Below are 14,328 nucleotides of genomic sequence, written 5' to 3'. Positions count from 1 at the left end.
CTTGGTAATGACAATTATGAGAAAGTAGAAATAGAAAAACAAGTCTAAATGTTCTTTCTTTTTTAAAAGCCAGCAATGATCCCTCTCCTTTGGCTAATATCAGCAAGACAGGGGTTGAAGGAAACTTACAGATTACATGTATAAGCCTCTTCCTGAGGTCCAATGAGTAAGCGGTCTCAGTCCCAATTAGTCATATCCTAGAAGTCCCCTCAAAGGCTGGGTTACTGCGAGGGAGTGGGGGAGGAAGGCCCAGTACCAGGCAGCCTCTGCTCCATAGCTCTGAGGGGGTGGGGAAAGCAAACTCTGGTCATTCCCCGGGTCTGTAGCCCTATTGTGTAAGTGCCTGGCAAGGATGACGTGGGGCTTTTCCTCTGAGCACAGCTGCAAGCATGGCCAGGAGGAGGCAGGACCTGGGAACACTGCCCTCCCAGATCCTTCCGGGCTTTTTCAGTGGTAGGTGACATGCACCCTGAGGGCTTCCATTCGGTCTGACTCTAGTGCAGGGGCTTTCTGTCCCCAGTGAAAGTAGAGATGGCAAGTTTCTTGAGCTCCTTTCTACCCAGCTGCCTCCCCTGCCTCCTTCTTCTTCTCCAGTTGTCTTCCAGTTATGCAGGTAAGACTGATCTTTATTCCTTTCCCAGGGAGACCCTGAGAATAAAAAAGCTAGTTTCCCTGGGCTCACCCCCTTCAATTCATCCTCAAGTTGCTATATAAATTATTTTTCTGAAACACAGATGTGCTGACATTGTTCTCCTCCTCCGAAAACTTCAATGGCTCCCTACAGCCTTCAGAATAGAACCCTAACTTCATAATATGACCTTAACTCCAGGCTTTCCTTGAACTCATTGTTACCTATTTTTTTTAGCTTTGGTTTCTCACCTATCACATGGGGATATAATAATAACAACCTCTTGGAGTTGCTGTCAGCATTCAGTAAGATGAGGTACCTAACATGCTTATGTAGCGTCTTTCCCATAGTAAATCTTGATCAATGTTTGTTGGATCGTAGTATCTTGTCATGTTTGTAAGTTCTATTCTGCATGATTGGGCACTAGTAAGTTTCTGAAGAAGTGCCCTGTACTCTTATGTTGGGGAGAAATAAAAGAAATAACAGACAGATTACCAACTTCAGGGAGCTACCTAACAGAGGAGGCCCAGTCCCCACACTCCCTTGGAAAACCTTTGCAGGTGTAATGAAGAAACTAGCATTATGGTCTAGTAGCTCAGAGTCTAACTGAGGAGACACATTCCATGTAAAAAAGACTGTGAGCATGTACAGGGCAGTGTCCAGGAGCTGTAGTGAGGACTGGAGGTACAGAGGAAAAGAAGAAGAAAACAGAGCCACTTCTGGGGTGCAAGGTCTCAGGGGAGAAGAGTTTGTGAATAGGGTTGGAATAAAGACAGAGAGCTGACAGGAAAGCTCAAGGGAGAATTAACTGCGAGATGCTAGATCGCATTCCAGGGTGGGACCTAAAGGCCAGACTAAAGAATCAGAGATGGATACAGTTGGCAGAAAGGTGAGCAGCCACTGTCCAGATGATCACACACCATAATTTTCTGTCCAGGGCTCTTTCCATAACTAGAAACTTTTTATTTATATAAATATTCAAGAAGAAAAACTGAGCTCTTTCTTGGCTCTAGAATGCCATTTAAAATGATTATTCAAAACTCCATTTAAAATGAGAGTATCTTCTTCCTTTCCTGTTTGGAAGAAGCCCTTCCCATGACTGCTTGTTTTTCATGGTTCCCTCTGATGCTGTTTCTTTTCTTTGGTGTCTTGGACAGGACAGTTCAGAGTAATAGGACCAGGGCACCCCATCCGGGCTCTGGTGGGGGATGAAGTGGAATTGCCATGTCGCATATTTCCTGGAAGGAATGCTACAGGCATGGAGGTGGGATGGTACCGGCCACCCTTCTCTCGGGTGGTTCATCTCTACCGAAATGGCAAGGATCAGGATGGAGAGCAGGCACCTGAATATCGGAGCCGGACGGAGTTGCTGAAAGAGACTATTGGTGAGGGGAAGGTGACCCTCAGGATCAAGAATGTAAGGTTCTCAGATGAAGGAGGGTTCACCTGCTTCTTCCGAGATCATTCTTACCAGGAGGAGGCAGCAATGGAATTGAAAGTGGAAGGTGAGTAGTGCCATATAATACTGGGTATTATTTGTTGGGTGGCCAAGACCTCCCTTTGAGACTTTAGTCGTTCTCTTACTTGAGATGAGATCCTTCAACTCAAACGTCTCACTCCTGGGAATCAATTCCATAGAAGTATGTACATCAGTACAGAGGCATTTATACATATACTCACAAATGTATGTTGCATCATTATTCAGAATGGGAAAGACCTAGAATCAAAGTCAATGCCCATGAGTAGGGAAGTGACTAAATGTTGTTATCCATACTAAGAAATTATACAGCTACTAAAAAGATTGTTTTAGGACTGTAGCATATGGCTTGGGGGCATTACACAAGGTATTGTTGAGTGATAAAAACAAGCTACACAATGTAGAGAACAAAAACAAAACCTTGTATTTGTGAGTATATATATAATGAAAAGAGATCCATAAGAAAGTTAACATGGTTCACTTTGGGGGAAGAGGGGAGAGGAGAGAGGATGAGGTGTGATCTAACCAAAGAAGATAAAAGAAAATATCATAATTATCCATATGATTATATCTATCCACTCATATAAAAATATATAATATATACATTTGTAGGTACATATAGAGAAAAATTAAAGAAAAAATTTTAAGAAATAAAATAGAAAAAAATGATAAATGGAAGAAGCAAAATCCAAAATGATCAATTTCTGATTCATTTGTGCTACTAGAGAATATGAATAACCTGAAAGTTAATCTATCCAAGTAGATTTTTTCCTTCTTGTTTTGCTTTGGAATATCTTTTTATTTATTTGTTGTAAACAAGAAGATTATTCCTAAAGAGTTAAATTGATCAAATCCAATGTGTTTGTGGTGTTTTATTATGTGAGAAACATTATTGAAAAATATATTCCTGGTCAACATAGTTGAAGTGAATAAGTAAATCAAACAAATATCTGAATATAACCATAGAAAGAAAGAAATGTCACCTTTAGATTTAACTTCCACCAGTTCCCTTCTCCAGAATTTTGTTTCAGTATGTTTTATGCAATGGATGACTTTGAAAAGTTTGTTTGTTTGTTTTATACCAGGATGGCTAAGATGTGGACAAGGTGAAGTGGATGAAGGGCTTTAAAAGTTAAATGCTGTTTAATTGAAGAACAAAAATGTTCTGAGAGTCCTTTCCCTTTCCCTCCTTCCTTCCTCCCCATCTGCAGCAAAACATCAGAAATCCATCAGACAATCAATCACTTTTGTATCTTGAGGGTGACTGTTACAGTGCTGGGACCAGAAGAGGCATTGTATGCAGGATAACAAAGAGCTATTTCTAAAGACAGATTGCAGGGATATGAAAATAGCTTTGTATGTCACAGAATGTTCTTCATACAGCTGTTTTTATTGGGGGATTTTTACCTGCAAAGAAGTCTGATAGTGAAGACATCTCCAATTGGCAGATTTTCCTCCTTCCTATTCAATAATTCTCTAGCTCAATATACTGCCTTCTCAGTATACCCTACCCCAACCATACTGAAAAGAGAAAGAAAGAAAGAAAGAGAGAGAGAGAGAGAGAGAGAGAGAGAGAGAGAGAGAGAGAGAGAGAGAGAGAGAGAGGAAGAAAGAAAGAAAGAAAGAAAGAAAGAAAGAAAGAAGAAAGAAAGAAAGAAAGAAAGAAAGAAAGAAAGAAAGAAAGAAAGAAAGAAAGAAAGAAAGAAAGAAAGAAAGAAAGAGAAAGTAAGAAAGAAAAAAGAAAGAGAAAAGTTACCTAAAAATTTTGCCTCAGGAAAGGAAATTTTACTTTGTATTGGTTTCCACACTCCTCTTCCTCCCATCTCATAGTCTGCATGCCTAAGTGTCTATAAAAAGAGTGTTTCACAACTAAACAAGGGACCACTTAGCCTGGGGAGCTGGGGAGCAGAGGCAAATTTAGGACTGAAATGCAGTAACTGTATTATTGCAAGTTTCAGATGTCATTACCTCTCTACCTTCTCTAAAGAGTTTTGCTGTCTCCCATTTTTTTCTTGTGATTTTTGTGACTTTATTAGTAGTTGTCTCTAATCCTTTTTATAAACTCTTCATTACAGAACTTTAAAACACACACAAAATAGAGAGAATAATAATAATGAGCTTCCAGGTACCCATTACTGCCTGCAACAATTATGGACCAAAAGACAACCTGTTTCAACTGACCCCACTCATTATCACCCTCTGCAACTGAATTAGTGAAACAAATCCTAGGCAGCATTATCATTTCATTGCTAAATTCTCAAGAATGTATCATTCAAATATAAGAACACTTTAAAATAATCACAATACTATTATGATATCTTTAAAAGTTAACAAAAATTCCTTAATATCATCAATATTGTCATCTCTACTTAACAGGTGAGGCAACTGAGGCTTGGAGAGTTCAAGTCAGTGCCTGACCTGGGATTCAAACCCAGGCTGCCTACCTCATTGATCAGGTTCTTTCTGCTCAGCCATGTGGATAGAAGGCCTTATTCATGTGGGAAGAATAGTAACTGAGTTTCTGGGATGAATTCAAGGGGAGAAAAAAAGACCCCAAAATAATTTTGTTCTTCAATTAAACAGCAATATTTGAACAGTCTGTGTTCAAATTTTCCTAATTGTTTCATAAGTATGTTTTTACAATTGGTTTGTTTGAATTGGATCCAAACAAGATCCACATGTTGGTGTGTGCTCTGTAGTGTTTCCCATGGTCTATATTTTGCTGATTTCATTCTCATATTGTTTAACACAGTGCTCCATAACCTGTATTTTCTGTAAACTGATAGATTGAAGATGCATGTTCAGATTTAAGTTTGATTTATTTTGTCAAGTATGCTTCTGTAGGTGATGCTACATACTTCTTATTATTTTACATTAGAAGGCTCCTAATGTCTATTCTTTTTGTGATTGTTCAAGTACACAAGGTGTGCAAAATAAAAGAACTAAAGTGTGTACTTGCTAAATCATGTTGCTATAGGTAACTTCTGATAAGAACTTGAAAGTAGAGTTTGCTGCATTTTCTTCTATGATTGCATTTAAACCTAAGAAACCTTCCTGGACCCACTTAATGTTGCTTGCTGTGACTTAATCCCTACCTTTAATGACGATGCCTTTATCTAGCCCCATAAAGCAGAGAACAAGATGAAAAGGACTTGATTCGCAGCATGGCACCTGGGAATTAGGCAGGCAGAGCTTGGGGACACTGAGGAGCAGATTCTATAATGGGAAATAGGCGGGAACCAGACGGTGGAATCCCCTCCCTCATTACCCAACCCACTACACATTCACTCAGTTACCAAATTCTGTGGATCCTCCTTTCTCAAATGCTCCAGAAAAGGGGTTCTTAATCCTTCTGTGTTATGTACCCCTTTGGTGGACTATTGAAGTTGATGGATCCTTCTTAGAAAGATGTTTTAAATGCATAAAACTTGGTACTGAAATAGTTACCAAAATATTAAAATGATAAGATATGGGGTGGCCCTGATAATTAGTGTAATTTTAAAATAGTGATGAATATAAGTAATATTTTGAGATTTCTACAACTCCACGTGATATGAAAATATTTGTGCTTTTCATTGATGACAAAGTCACAGGTTTTGTTCATATTATTGTGGTGTTTTGCCTACAAATATAATAGAAACACTAAATTCCAGTTTAAAGGTTACCGAAAAGAAATGTGTACTTTTTCCCTATTTAAGTTCACAGACCCCTCGACTTCCTACATCTCTACCACTGTCCTGCTTCAGGATGCTGTTGTTTTTTACTTCACTCTTACCATGGCCTCTTAACTGACCTCCCTGGGAGTCTCCTCTAGTCCCCGAGCCAGTAAATCGGAGCTTAGCACTCCTCAGCTTGCAGTGTGCAAAAGTACCACTGTGGCCTTGAGGATCAGATCTAAGTCCCTTAGCTGGTTCTTGAAACTCTCCAAGATTAGCCCAATATACAACTTTGAATCCTGTTTTTCTAAACCTCTAGCCCCTCTTAGAAACCAGTATTCCTTCAAGGCTAAGATCAGGTGTCAATTTTGTTATCTTCTTTGAATCTTGGTGATATTCATTTTTTTATTCAACCTGATTTATCGAGCCCCAAGCACTGTGCAGGGAGTGGAGGATACAGTGCTGGGCCTGCCGGTTCTGGTTTCAGATCCCTTCTACTGGATCAACCCTGGAGTGCTGGTTGTCATCGCAGTCCTGCCTGTGCTCCTTCTACAGATTGCTGTGGGCCTTGTGTTCCTCTGCCTGCAACACAGACTGAGAGGTACAGACTGAAGGGTGGGCAGCTTAGGATCCATCCCTGAAATGAGCTGTTTTCTTAAAGCTTAGTCAGCTAACATTTATTTTTTGAGTGTATTCTAGGCTCAGAATTCCTTAATGGCAAGTTTTACATCGTACTGAATGCTTTAATATGGATAATGGGAACTTCCATCTCCCTATGAGGTAGGGTAACATGTAATAGCCCCATTTTACAGAGGAGGCAACTAAGGCCTGAAGTGGTTTCATGATTTACTTAAACTGACAGCTTGTAAGTGGCAGAGGTCAGGCCCAATCCCATCCTCTGACCCCTGTACCATATCTAGCAGTTTTGTGCAACTGGGAGAGTGTGAGCTTCAAAGTCACACAGGTCAAAGCTATTACAAAGTTTAAATAAAAATATTGTAAGCAAAAGACCCTACCACATAGGTATTCAAAAACTGTTTCCTCCTTCTTTTCTTCTTCTGTTCATTTTTTTTAATTTATTTTTTTTAATTGAAGAAATTATTTAAATTGTTTTTTCCCCTGTCTACCTCCCCCTTTTCCTCTCCCCACTCCCTTCTGATACCACTAGTCCATTGTCTATGTCCATGAGTCTCTGTTTGTCCTGTTCATTTTTTACTTTTAGGTTTATCTCCCACATATAAGTGAAATCGTGTGATTTTCAACTTTTTCTGTCTGGCTTATTCTGCTTAGCATGAATATCTCAAGGTCCATCCACATTGTCACAAATGGCAGTATTTCATCTCTTCTTAAGGCTGAGTAATATTCCATTGTATATTCCATTGTATCACAGCTTCTTTAGCCAATCATCTATCATAGGACACTTCAGTTGCTTCCATGTCCTGGCTACTGTGAATAATGCTGCTATGAACATCAGTGTGAAAATAACTTTTCGAATATGAGTTTTCAAGCCTTTGGGGTAAATACCCAGTAGAGGGATTGCTCCATCATATGGTAGATCAATTCTTAGTTTTTTGAGGAATCTCCGTGCTATTTTCCATAGCGGCTGTACCAATTTGCACTCTCACAAGCAGTGTATGAGGTTCCTTTTTCTCTGCATCCTCTCCAACATTTGTTATTACTTGTCCTATTGATTAAGGCTATTCTAACAGGTGTGAGATGGTATCTTATTGTGGTTTTGATTTGTATTTCTCTAATAGCTAGTGATGTTGAGCATCTTTTCAAATATTTGTTGGCCATTTGTATGTCCTCTAGGGAGAAGTGTCTGTTCAAGTCCTCTGCCCATTTTTTTGATTGGATCATTTGTTTTTTGTTGTTATTAAGTTGTATGAGTTCTTTGTACGTTTTGTATGTTAGGCCCTTATCGGAGGCGTTGCTTGTAAATATATTTTCCCATTTGTCTCTTTACCTTGTTGACGATTTCTTTTGCTGAGCAGAAGCTTTTTAGTTTGATGTAGTCCCCGTTAATTGATTTTACCTTTTACTTGCCTCGCCTTTGAAGTCAAATTCATACAATCCTCTTTAAGTCCAAGGTCCTTGAGTTTAGTTCCTATGTTTCTTTCTATGTATTTCATTGTTTCAGATCTTATATTCAGGTCCTTAATCTATTTTGAGTTACTTGTGGTGTGTGGTGATAGATAACAGTCTAGTTTCATTCTTTTGCAGGTGGCCTTTCAGTTTTCCCAGCACTATTTATTGAAGAGGATTTCCTTTCTCCACTGTATGTTTTAGGGGTTTTTTTTATCGAAAATTATTTGTCCATATAAATATGGGTTTACTCCTGGACTCTCGATTCTGTTCCACTGGTCTGTGTGTCTGTTTTGCTGTCAATACCATGCCGTTTGATTACTGTCACTTTGTAGTATAATTTGAAGTCGAGCAGAGTGATGCCTCCAGCCTCATTCTTTTTCCTCAGGACAGCTTTGGCAATTTGGTGTCTTTTGTGCTTCCATACAAATCTGATGATATTTTGTTCCGTTTCTTTTAAAAAAATACCAATGAGATTTTAATGGGGATTGCATTAAATCTGTATAATGCTTTAGGTAATGTGGTCATTTTAACTTTGTTGATTCTTCCAATCCAAAAACACGGAATATCTTTCCATTCCTTTGTATCTTCTTCGACTTCGTTTAACAGGGTCTTGTAGTTTTCATTATATAGGTCCTTCACATGTTTCATTAGATTTATTCCTAGGTATTTTATTCTTTTTGTTGCAATTGCAAAAGGAATTCTTTTTTCCACTTCTTTTTCTGACACTTCGTTATTAGAGTATAGGAGTGCTATGGATTTTTGAACGTTGATTTTGTATCCAAAAACTTTACTGTATTTGCTTACTGTTTCTAATAGTGTTCTTGTGGAGTCTTTAGGGTTTTCTATATAGAGAATCATGTCATCCACAGATAGTGACAGTTTGACTTCTTCGTTTCCTACTTAGATGACTTTTATATCTTTCTCTTGCTTGATTGCACTCGCTAAGACCTCCAATGTTATATTGAATAAGAGTGGTGATAGTAGACAGCTTTGCCTTGTTCCTGATCTTAGAGGGGAGATTTTTAGTTTTTTACCATTGAGTATAATGTTGGCTGAAGGTTTGTCATATAAGGCCTTTATTATATTAAGGTATTTTCCTCCCACACTGATTTTAAGTGTTTGATCATAAATGGATGCTGTATCTTGTTGAAGGTGCTTTCTGCATCTATTGATATGATCATATGATTCTTAATTTTTAATTTGTTTATGTGGTATATCACATTAATTGATTTGCCTATGTTGAACCATCCCTGTGCTCCTGGGATGAAGCCCACTTGATTGTGGTATATAATATTTTTAACATGCTGTATTTGCTTTGCTAGTATCTTATTTAGGATTTTTGCATCTGTGTTTGTGAGAGATATCAGTTTGTAGAGTTTTTTTATGTGTGTGTTATCTTTACCAGGTTTTAGTATCAGGGTGATATTGGCTTCATAAAAATGTGTTGGGAAGTATTGCCTCCTCTTTGATTTTTTGGAAGGATTTGAGGACAATAAGTTTTAAATCTTCTTTGAATGTTCAGTAGAATTCACTAGTGAAGCCATCTGGTCCTGGACTTTTACTTTTTGGTAGGTTTTTGATGATTCTTTCAATTTCCATACTGCCGATTGGTCTATTTAGGTTTTCCAGTTCTTGATTCAGTCTAGGAAGGTTGTATTTTTGTAAGTACTGAACCATTTCTTCTAGGTTTTTAAATTTGGTGTTATATACTTTTTCATAGTATTCTTGTATGATCCTTTGTATTTCTGCAATGTCAGTTGTAATTTCCCCTCTTTCATCCCTGATTTTGTTTGTGTCTTTTCTCTTTTTTCTTTAGTGAGTCTAGCCAGGGATTTGTCAATTTTATTAACCTTCTCAAAGAACCAGTTCTTTATTGCATTAATTTTTCTTTTTTTGTGTGTGTGTTCAATTTCATTTAATTCTGCTCTAATTTTGATTATTTCTTTTCTTCTGACGATTTTAGGCTTCATTTGTTCTTCCTTTTCTAGTGTTTTTTAAGATAGCATTAGGTTGTTTATTTGGGCTCGTTCTTGTTTTTGGAGGTAGGCCTGTGATGATATGAACTTTCTCCTCTTATGACTACTTTTTCGGTGTCCCAAAAGTTTTGATATGTTGTACTATCATTATTATATCATAAAGAAGATTTATTATATAATATTCCCTAGCTTGTTGCAAAGAAGGTGTTTTTCTTTTGGTTTCCAGTAGATGGTGTATAAGCCTCTTGACTCTCTGCTTTATATAAAGTCTTAATAATGTCTTTTTTTTCCTTATAGATGTTTGATCATACTTGCTACCCTCAGTCTCAGTTCTTGTCAGTGTTAATGACAGTTTCTGTAGCATTTGCTCAGATTCCCCTAGAGTTCTGCAGCATTCCTTCTCAGAGGGTATGGGGGAGGGGCCCTCTGGGTTGGGGGATGGGGGCTGCAGCTTGACTTCAGCTTTGCAACCATGTCTGGTAAAAATCAACTGTTGTTTCTCTGCAGTCCCTGTTTTTCTGCCATCCCGCTTCTCTGCTTTCTGCCCAGATGACCAGGCCCTGCCACAGGCTGCACGGAACTTGCAACTTCCCCAGGCAGGGATATTCAAGGAAGTTGCCGCACCTTATCCCCTCCCACTCCTCCTCCCCTTACAGGGAGCTCCAGCAGCTGCAAGAGGAACTTCTTTATTTCTCCCAGTCCACCACCCGATTCCCAGGGTTCTGACCTGTGGTAGCTCTTATGCTCAGATCCCATGCTCAGACGTGCTTTTGTGCAGTTTGGGTGTTTTTTTTTGTTGAGTTTTAGATGTTCAGCTTATTGTTGTTTCAAGGGGAGAGATCCAGGGACATTTCTCACTCTGCCATGTTTCTGATGTCTTCCTCCCTCCTTCTTTTCTATTCAACACTAAGGACTCAGGTTCAGCTGCCGATAAAGCTCCTCTTTTGTGCCCAGAGTTTCCATTTGAGTCTTCTCCTCCCACCAAGTGTTCTTCTCAAAACCAAAGCACTCAGGACCCTAATTCTTCTCTTGCCCCTCTCACTCCTAAGAAGATAAAGCAGCAAGGAGGGCTTGGTCTATGTGAGGGGGGATGTTGGTAGGATCAACAATGGGGTCTTTTTTTTTCTCCCCTTGAATTCATCCCAGAAACTCAGTTATCTACTCTTCCCACATGAATAAGGCCTTCTATCCACAGGAGTGAGCAGAAAGAACCTGATCAGTGAGGTAGGCAGCCTGGGTTTGAATCCCAGCTCAGGCACTGACTTGAACTCTCCAAGCCTCAGTTGCCTCACCTGTCAAGTAGAGATGACATCCTCCCTCCTAAACTGTAAGGGAGGATTAAAGGGGATAATGTTATGTAAAGTGCCTAGTACAGAGCCCCTCACAAAGTAGCTGCTCAACTAAATGTTTAGTTCCTCCCTTCCTCATTCAGATGGGAAGTGGCTTTATATTTACAAAGTGACAACCCAGCAGGGTGGAGTGGCAATGTGAACTGAGAACCACCTAGAAAAGGAGCAAAGAGCAGTGGGGAAGATAATAATAAAACCTGGTTGGTTTGGGGCATTGCTGTCTACCAAGGCTCTCCACATTCTTTACCCCAATATTTAATCCAGACAACAGCCAGGGAAAGAGCCTTAACTCCTGGCTCCAAATCCAGTGCCCTTCCCACCAAAAGGATCTCCTGGGCTGGGCAGTAACAGCCTACACAAAGGCCCAGGGCACTGGGTGTGGAAGGGGCCCACCTAATGCCGGAGCAGAAACTAAAAATGTTGACTTTTTCTATTTTAGGAAAACTTCGAGCAGAGATAGGTGAGTTCCAGGCACCTTCCCTCCTCAATCCCTCCCTTCTGGTCTTTTAGCATAACCAAAATGGTCATTTTCCCAGACCATCTTTGCCTTTATCCCAATACCCTGTGCTCCCTTCAGGTGGGAAATTTACTCTTTAAAACTCTCAAAGAGCTGAGAATTATAGAAAATCTTATTCCTCTTCCCTGATGCCAGCCAGGGTAGGCACAAAATTCTACAGTTTCCCTCCCTCCATCATGTGTCACTGTGTCAAGACTAGAAACAATTTTAAGTGATTATATAACAAAGATTCAGAGGAGAAAGTATCTCCGTTTGAGTGCCTATTAAGTCCCTCTCTGTTTGTTCCTCTTTCAGAGAATCTCCACAGGACTTTTGGTAAGTGCTGGGGTACCCAGCACTCCCAGGTCAGTTTAATGTTTCACTCAGTTCCAATTATCTGAGGAAATAAGGACCCCTGGCTCCTGATTGCTCTCCTCCCTCTTTTTCTTTCTTTAAATAAGTCATTTGCATCTAGGATTGGTAAGATAGGAAATACAAACATACATTTTTATGTGTCAGGCACTAAAACCTTCACCTGTTAACTCATTACAAGCACTGTATGCACACTATTTCTCTTTTCAGGAAATACAAAGGGGAGGTAGACAGATTCTTTGCACATATACTTGATATCTAGTTGAGGAGGTGATACATACACATGAAGTAGCTGAAGAACAAAGTACATATGTATTATTAACTGAACTCATGTAGTGGTATTTTCATAGCTACAGAATGAGTAAACTATACATAACTAATCTGGGAAGGCTTCTTGGAGGAAGAGTGAAGACAAGACACCAAGCTCCACTAAGATGTTGTTCGGGTCCAATAACTTGTCATGTCAAAACAGGGATAAACATAAGCAATATTTTGAGATTTCTGCAACATGTTAAAAAAAAAACCTATATGGAGAGGGGTGGTTGGGCATAAGGGGGAACACTGTTAATCCTGTTTGTTCTGTGGTGAACAATTCAGATCCTCACTTTCTGAGGGTGCCTTGCTGGAAGATAACCCTGTTTGTAATCGTGCCAGTTCTCGGACCCCTGGTTGCCCTGATCATCTGCTACAACTGGCTACATAGAAGACTAGCAGGTGCAGTGGTGGGGCAGCAAACAGGACCACCCATGAGTGGGGGACCCAGTCAGTCCTGAATGGGAAACAAAAAGATAAACCAGGGCTCCAGATTCGGAGAGCCAGGATTTCCTTCTTCTTCTGTCCCCATGGCCAACCCCAGGCTCCTCAGAGAAGCCATGAAAAGAACCACTTATTGGGATTTGCGGGACACCTTAGTGAAAAGGGCGGGGGGAGGATCCCTGTGAATCTGCACAAGGAGGATGTGGGGAGGGAGCTAGTCAGCTTCCACCAATCACCTATTTCTCTTTGTTTTCAGGCCAATTTCTTGAAGAGCTAAGTAAGTTTTCTCCTGCAAATAAAGAGCAAAATACCAGGAAAGCAGCAAGAGAAAGAGGGGGCTATTGAAGGATGGAAATCTCAGAGGAAAGGAGGGGCTAGACTGCATGGGTAGAGGGAGAAATCCTGTGAGGCAGAAGCCACTTTGGCCATTTTACAGGGTGGCAAGGAAGGAAGCTGGGGGCACTCCAACCTGCTACCTGATTTGCTCCACTTTCAGTGTCCCTCAGCAAAAATCCCACTCAGGAGGACCTCCTTTCCCATTCCCTATAGCAGCTGCCCTGTGCCTCACCTACAAGACCATCCACTGAGTCAGACATGGAGACTGGATGACCCTAGAGGGCTTTTCCTCTCCCTGGCTTAGTGGTTTCATGTCAGAAACTACTGGCAGATTTTTCAAGTTATTTTCTTCTACTTCTAGGAAACCCTTTCTGAGTGGTGTTGTATCTTGGCAGAAGTGGAGGAGAACCTGCTTGGTCTAAGGACTGGTCCTTAGGGATGTTGCAGTCAAGTTCCATACTCACTGGCCTCTTTGCTGTGGGAACATTCCAATTTGTTCTTCCAGAAATGTTCTAAATTCCAAATAGAATTGATTTCTCCTCTTCTGTCACCTACCTTTTCCCAGCTCTTTTCTTTCCCCATTTTTGCTGCCTACATCTTTCCCACTCTATCTTCCATCTGGAGGCCCTCTCAGGCTACAACCAGGCAGGTGTTCTTCATGAGAGGAAACTTGTGATGGCAAGTAAGGTACAAGAGGGTCTCTGCCATGAACTGAAGACCAGGAACCTCCTCGGTGCAAACTACAGCATGCCAACTTTGCAAAAGATGGTTGCCCCTTCCAAGACCTCAGCTCCAACGGACAGAACTGAGGTGGAAGAGAAGGAACAAGATGAGTCCAAAACGTCAGAGAGCTAAGTGAGCTGCAAAGTGAAGACATGGGGAGAAACCCATAGAATAACGGCCAGAGCTACATCTTGCCCTGGCAGCCTACCAAGGAGCTAGGGAAGTAAAGGATGCAAATTAGGCCACACGCCTCCTTCAAAATGCTTGTTTTACTTCCATGGCTGTATAGATGGGTCCCTCAGACTCTTTCCCTCTTCCCATCATTTTTCTCCTGTTTTCATACCTATCAGAGTATCCGCTGTTTTACTCAACAATAACACCGGATGGTTTATCAGACACAAAGAAACAAGCTAGGTGCTAATAATACAAGTTTCCATGTGCCACTTCTTGTCCCTTTTCCTTTCTGCATTT

The 14,328-nt window shown here is 40.3% G+C and overlaps 1 protein-coding gene across 5 annotated transcripts; it reads left to right on the top strand.

The window, feature by feature from the left end:
• The first annotated feature begins 352 nt into the window (after positions 1-352).
• MOG (myelin oligodendrocyte glycoprotein) lies at positions 353-14,281 on the top strand. 5 transcript variants are annotated; one of them, XM_011384010.2, is made up of 8 exons: positions 365-613; positions 1,786-2,133; positions 6,249-6,362; positions 11,614-11,634; positions 11,986-12,006; positions 12,640-12,756; positions 13,055-13,075; positions 13,496-14,281. In XM_011384010.2, the coding sequence occupies exons 1-8, from the start codon at positions 532-534 to the stop codon at positions 13,507-13,509; spliced, it is 738 nt and encodes a 245-aa protein (XP_011382312.1). In that variant the 5' UTR covers positions 365-531; the 3' UTR covers positions 13,510-14,281. The 5 variants fall into 5 exon arrangements, with proteins under 5 accessions (XP_023381160.1, XP_011382312.1, XP_023381159.1 ...); XM_023525392.1 differs by lacking the exon at positions 13,496-14,281 and having other exon boundaries at positions 353-453; positions 6,189-6,362; positions 13,055-13,371; XM_023525391.1 differs by lacking the exon at positions 13,496-14,281 and having other exon boundaries at positions 6,189-6,362; positions 13,055-13,371.
• The last annotated feature ends 47 nt before the right edge of the window (positions 14,282-14,328 follow it).

The sequence above is a fragment of the Pteropus vampyrus genome, unplaced genomic scaffold (assembly GCF_000151845.1).
Source record: "Pteropus vampyrus isolate Shadow unplaced genomic scaffold, Pvam_2.0 Scaffold553, whole genome shotgun sequence".
NCBI lineage: Eukaryota > Metazoa > Chordata > Mammalia > Chiroptera > Pteropodidae > Pteropus > Pteropus vampyrus.
The sequence above is the reverse complement of the archived record's forward strand: the minus strand, read 5'-3'. Positions and strand labels throughout refer to the sequence as shown.

Bases quoted from the DNA above. Each gene is read 5' to 3' on its own strand.
- MOG (XM_023525391.1), top strand. From the start codon at position 532: ATGGCAAGTTTCTTGAGCTCCTTTCTACCCAGCTGCCTCCCCTGCCTC. The intron at 2,134-6,188 runs GTGAGTAGTGCC...TGATTTATCGAG, and splicing joins AATGGAATTGAAAGTGGAAG to CCCCAAGCACTGTGCAGGGA. The intron at 6,363-11,613 runs GTACAGACTGAA...TTTCTATTTTAG, and splicing joins CCTGCAACACAGACTGAGAG to GAAAACTTCGAGCAGAGATA.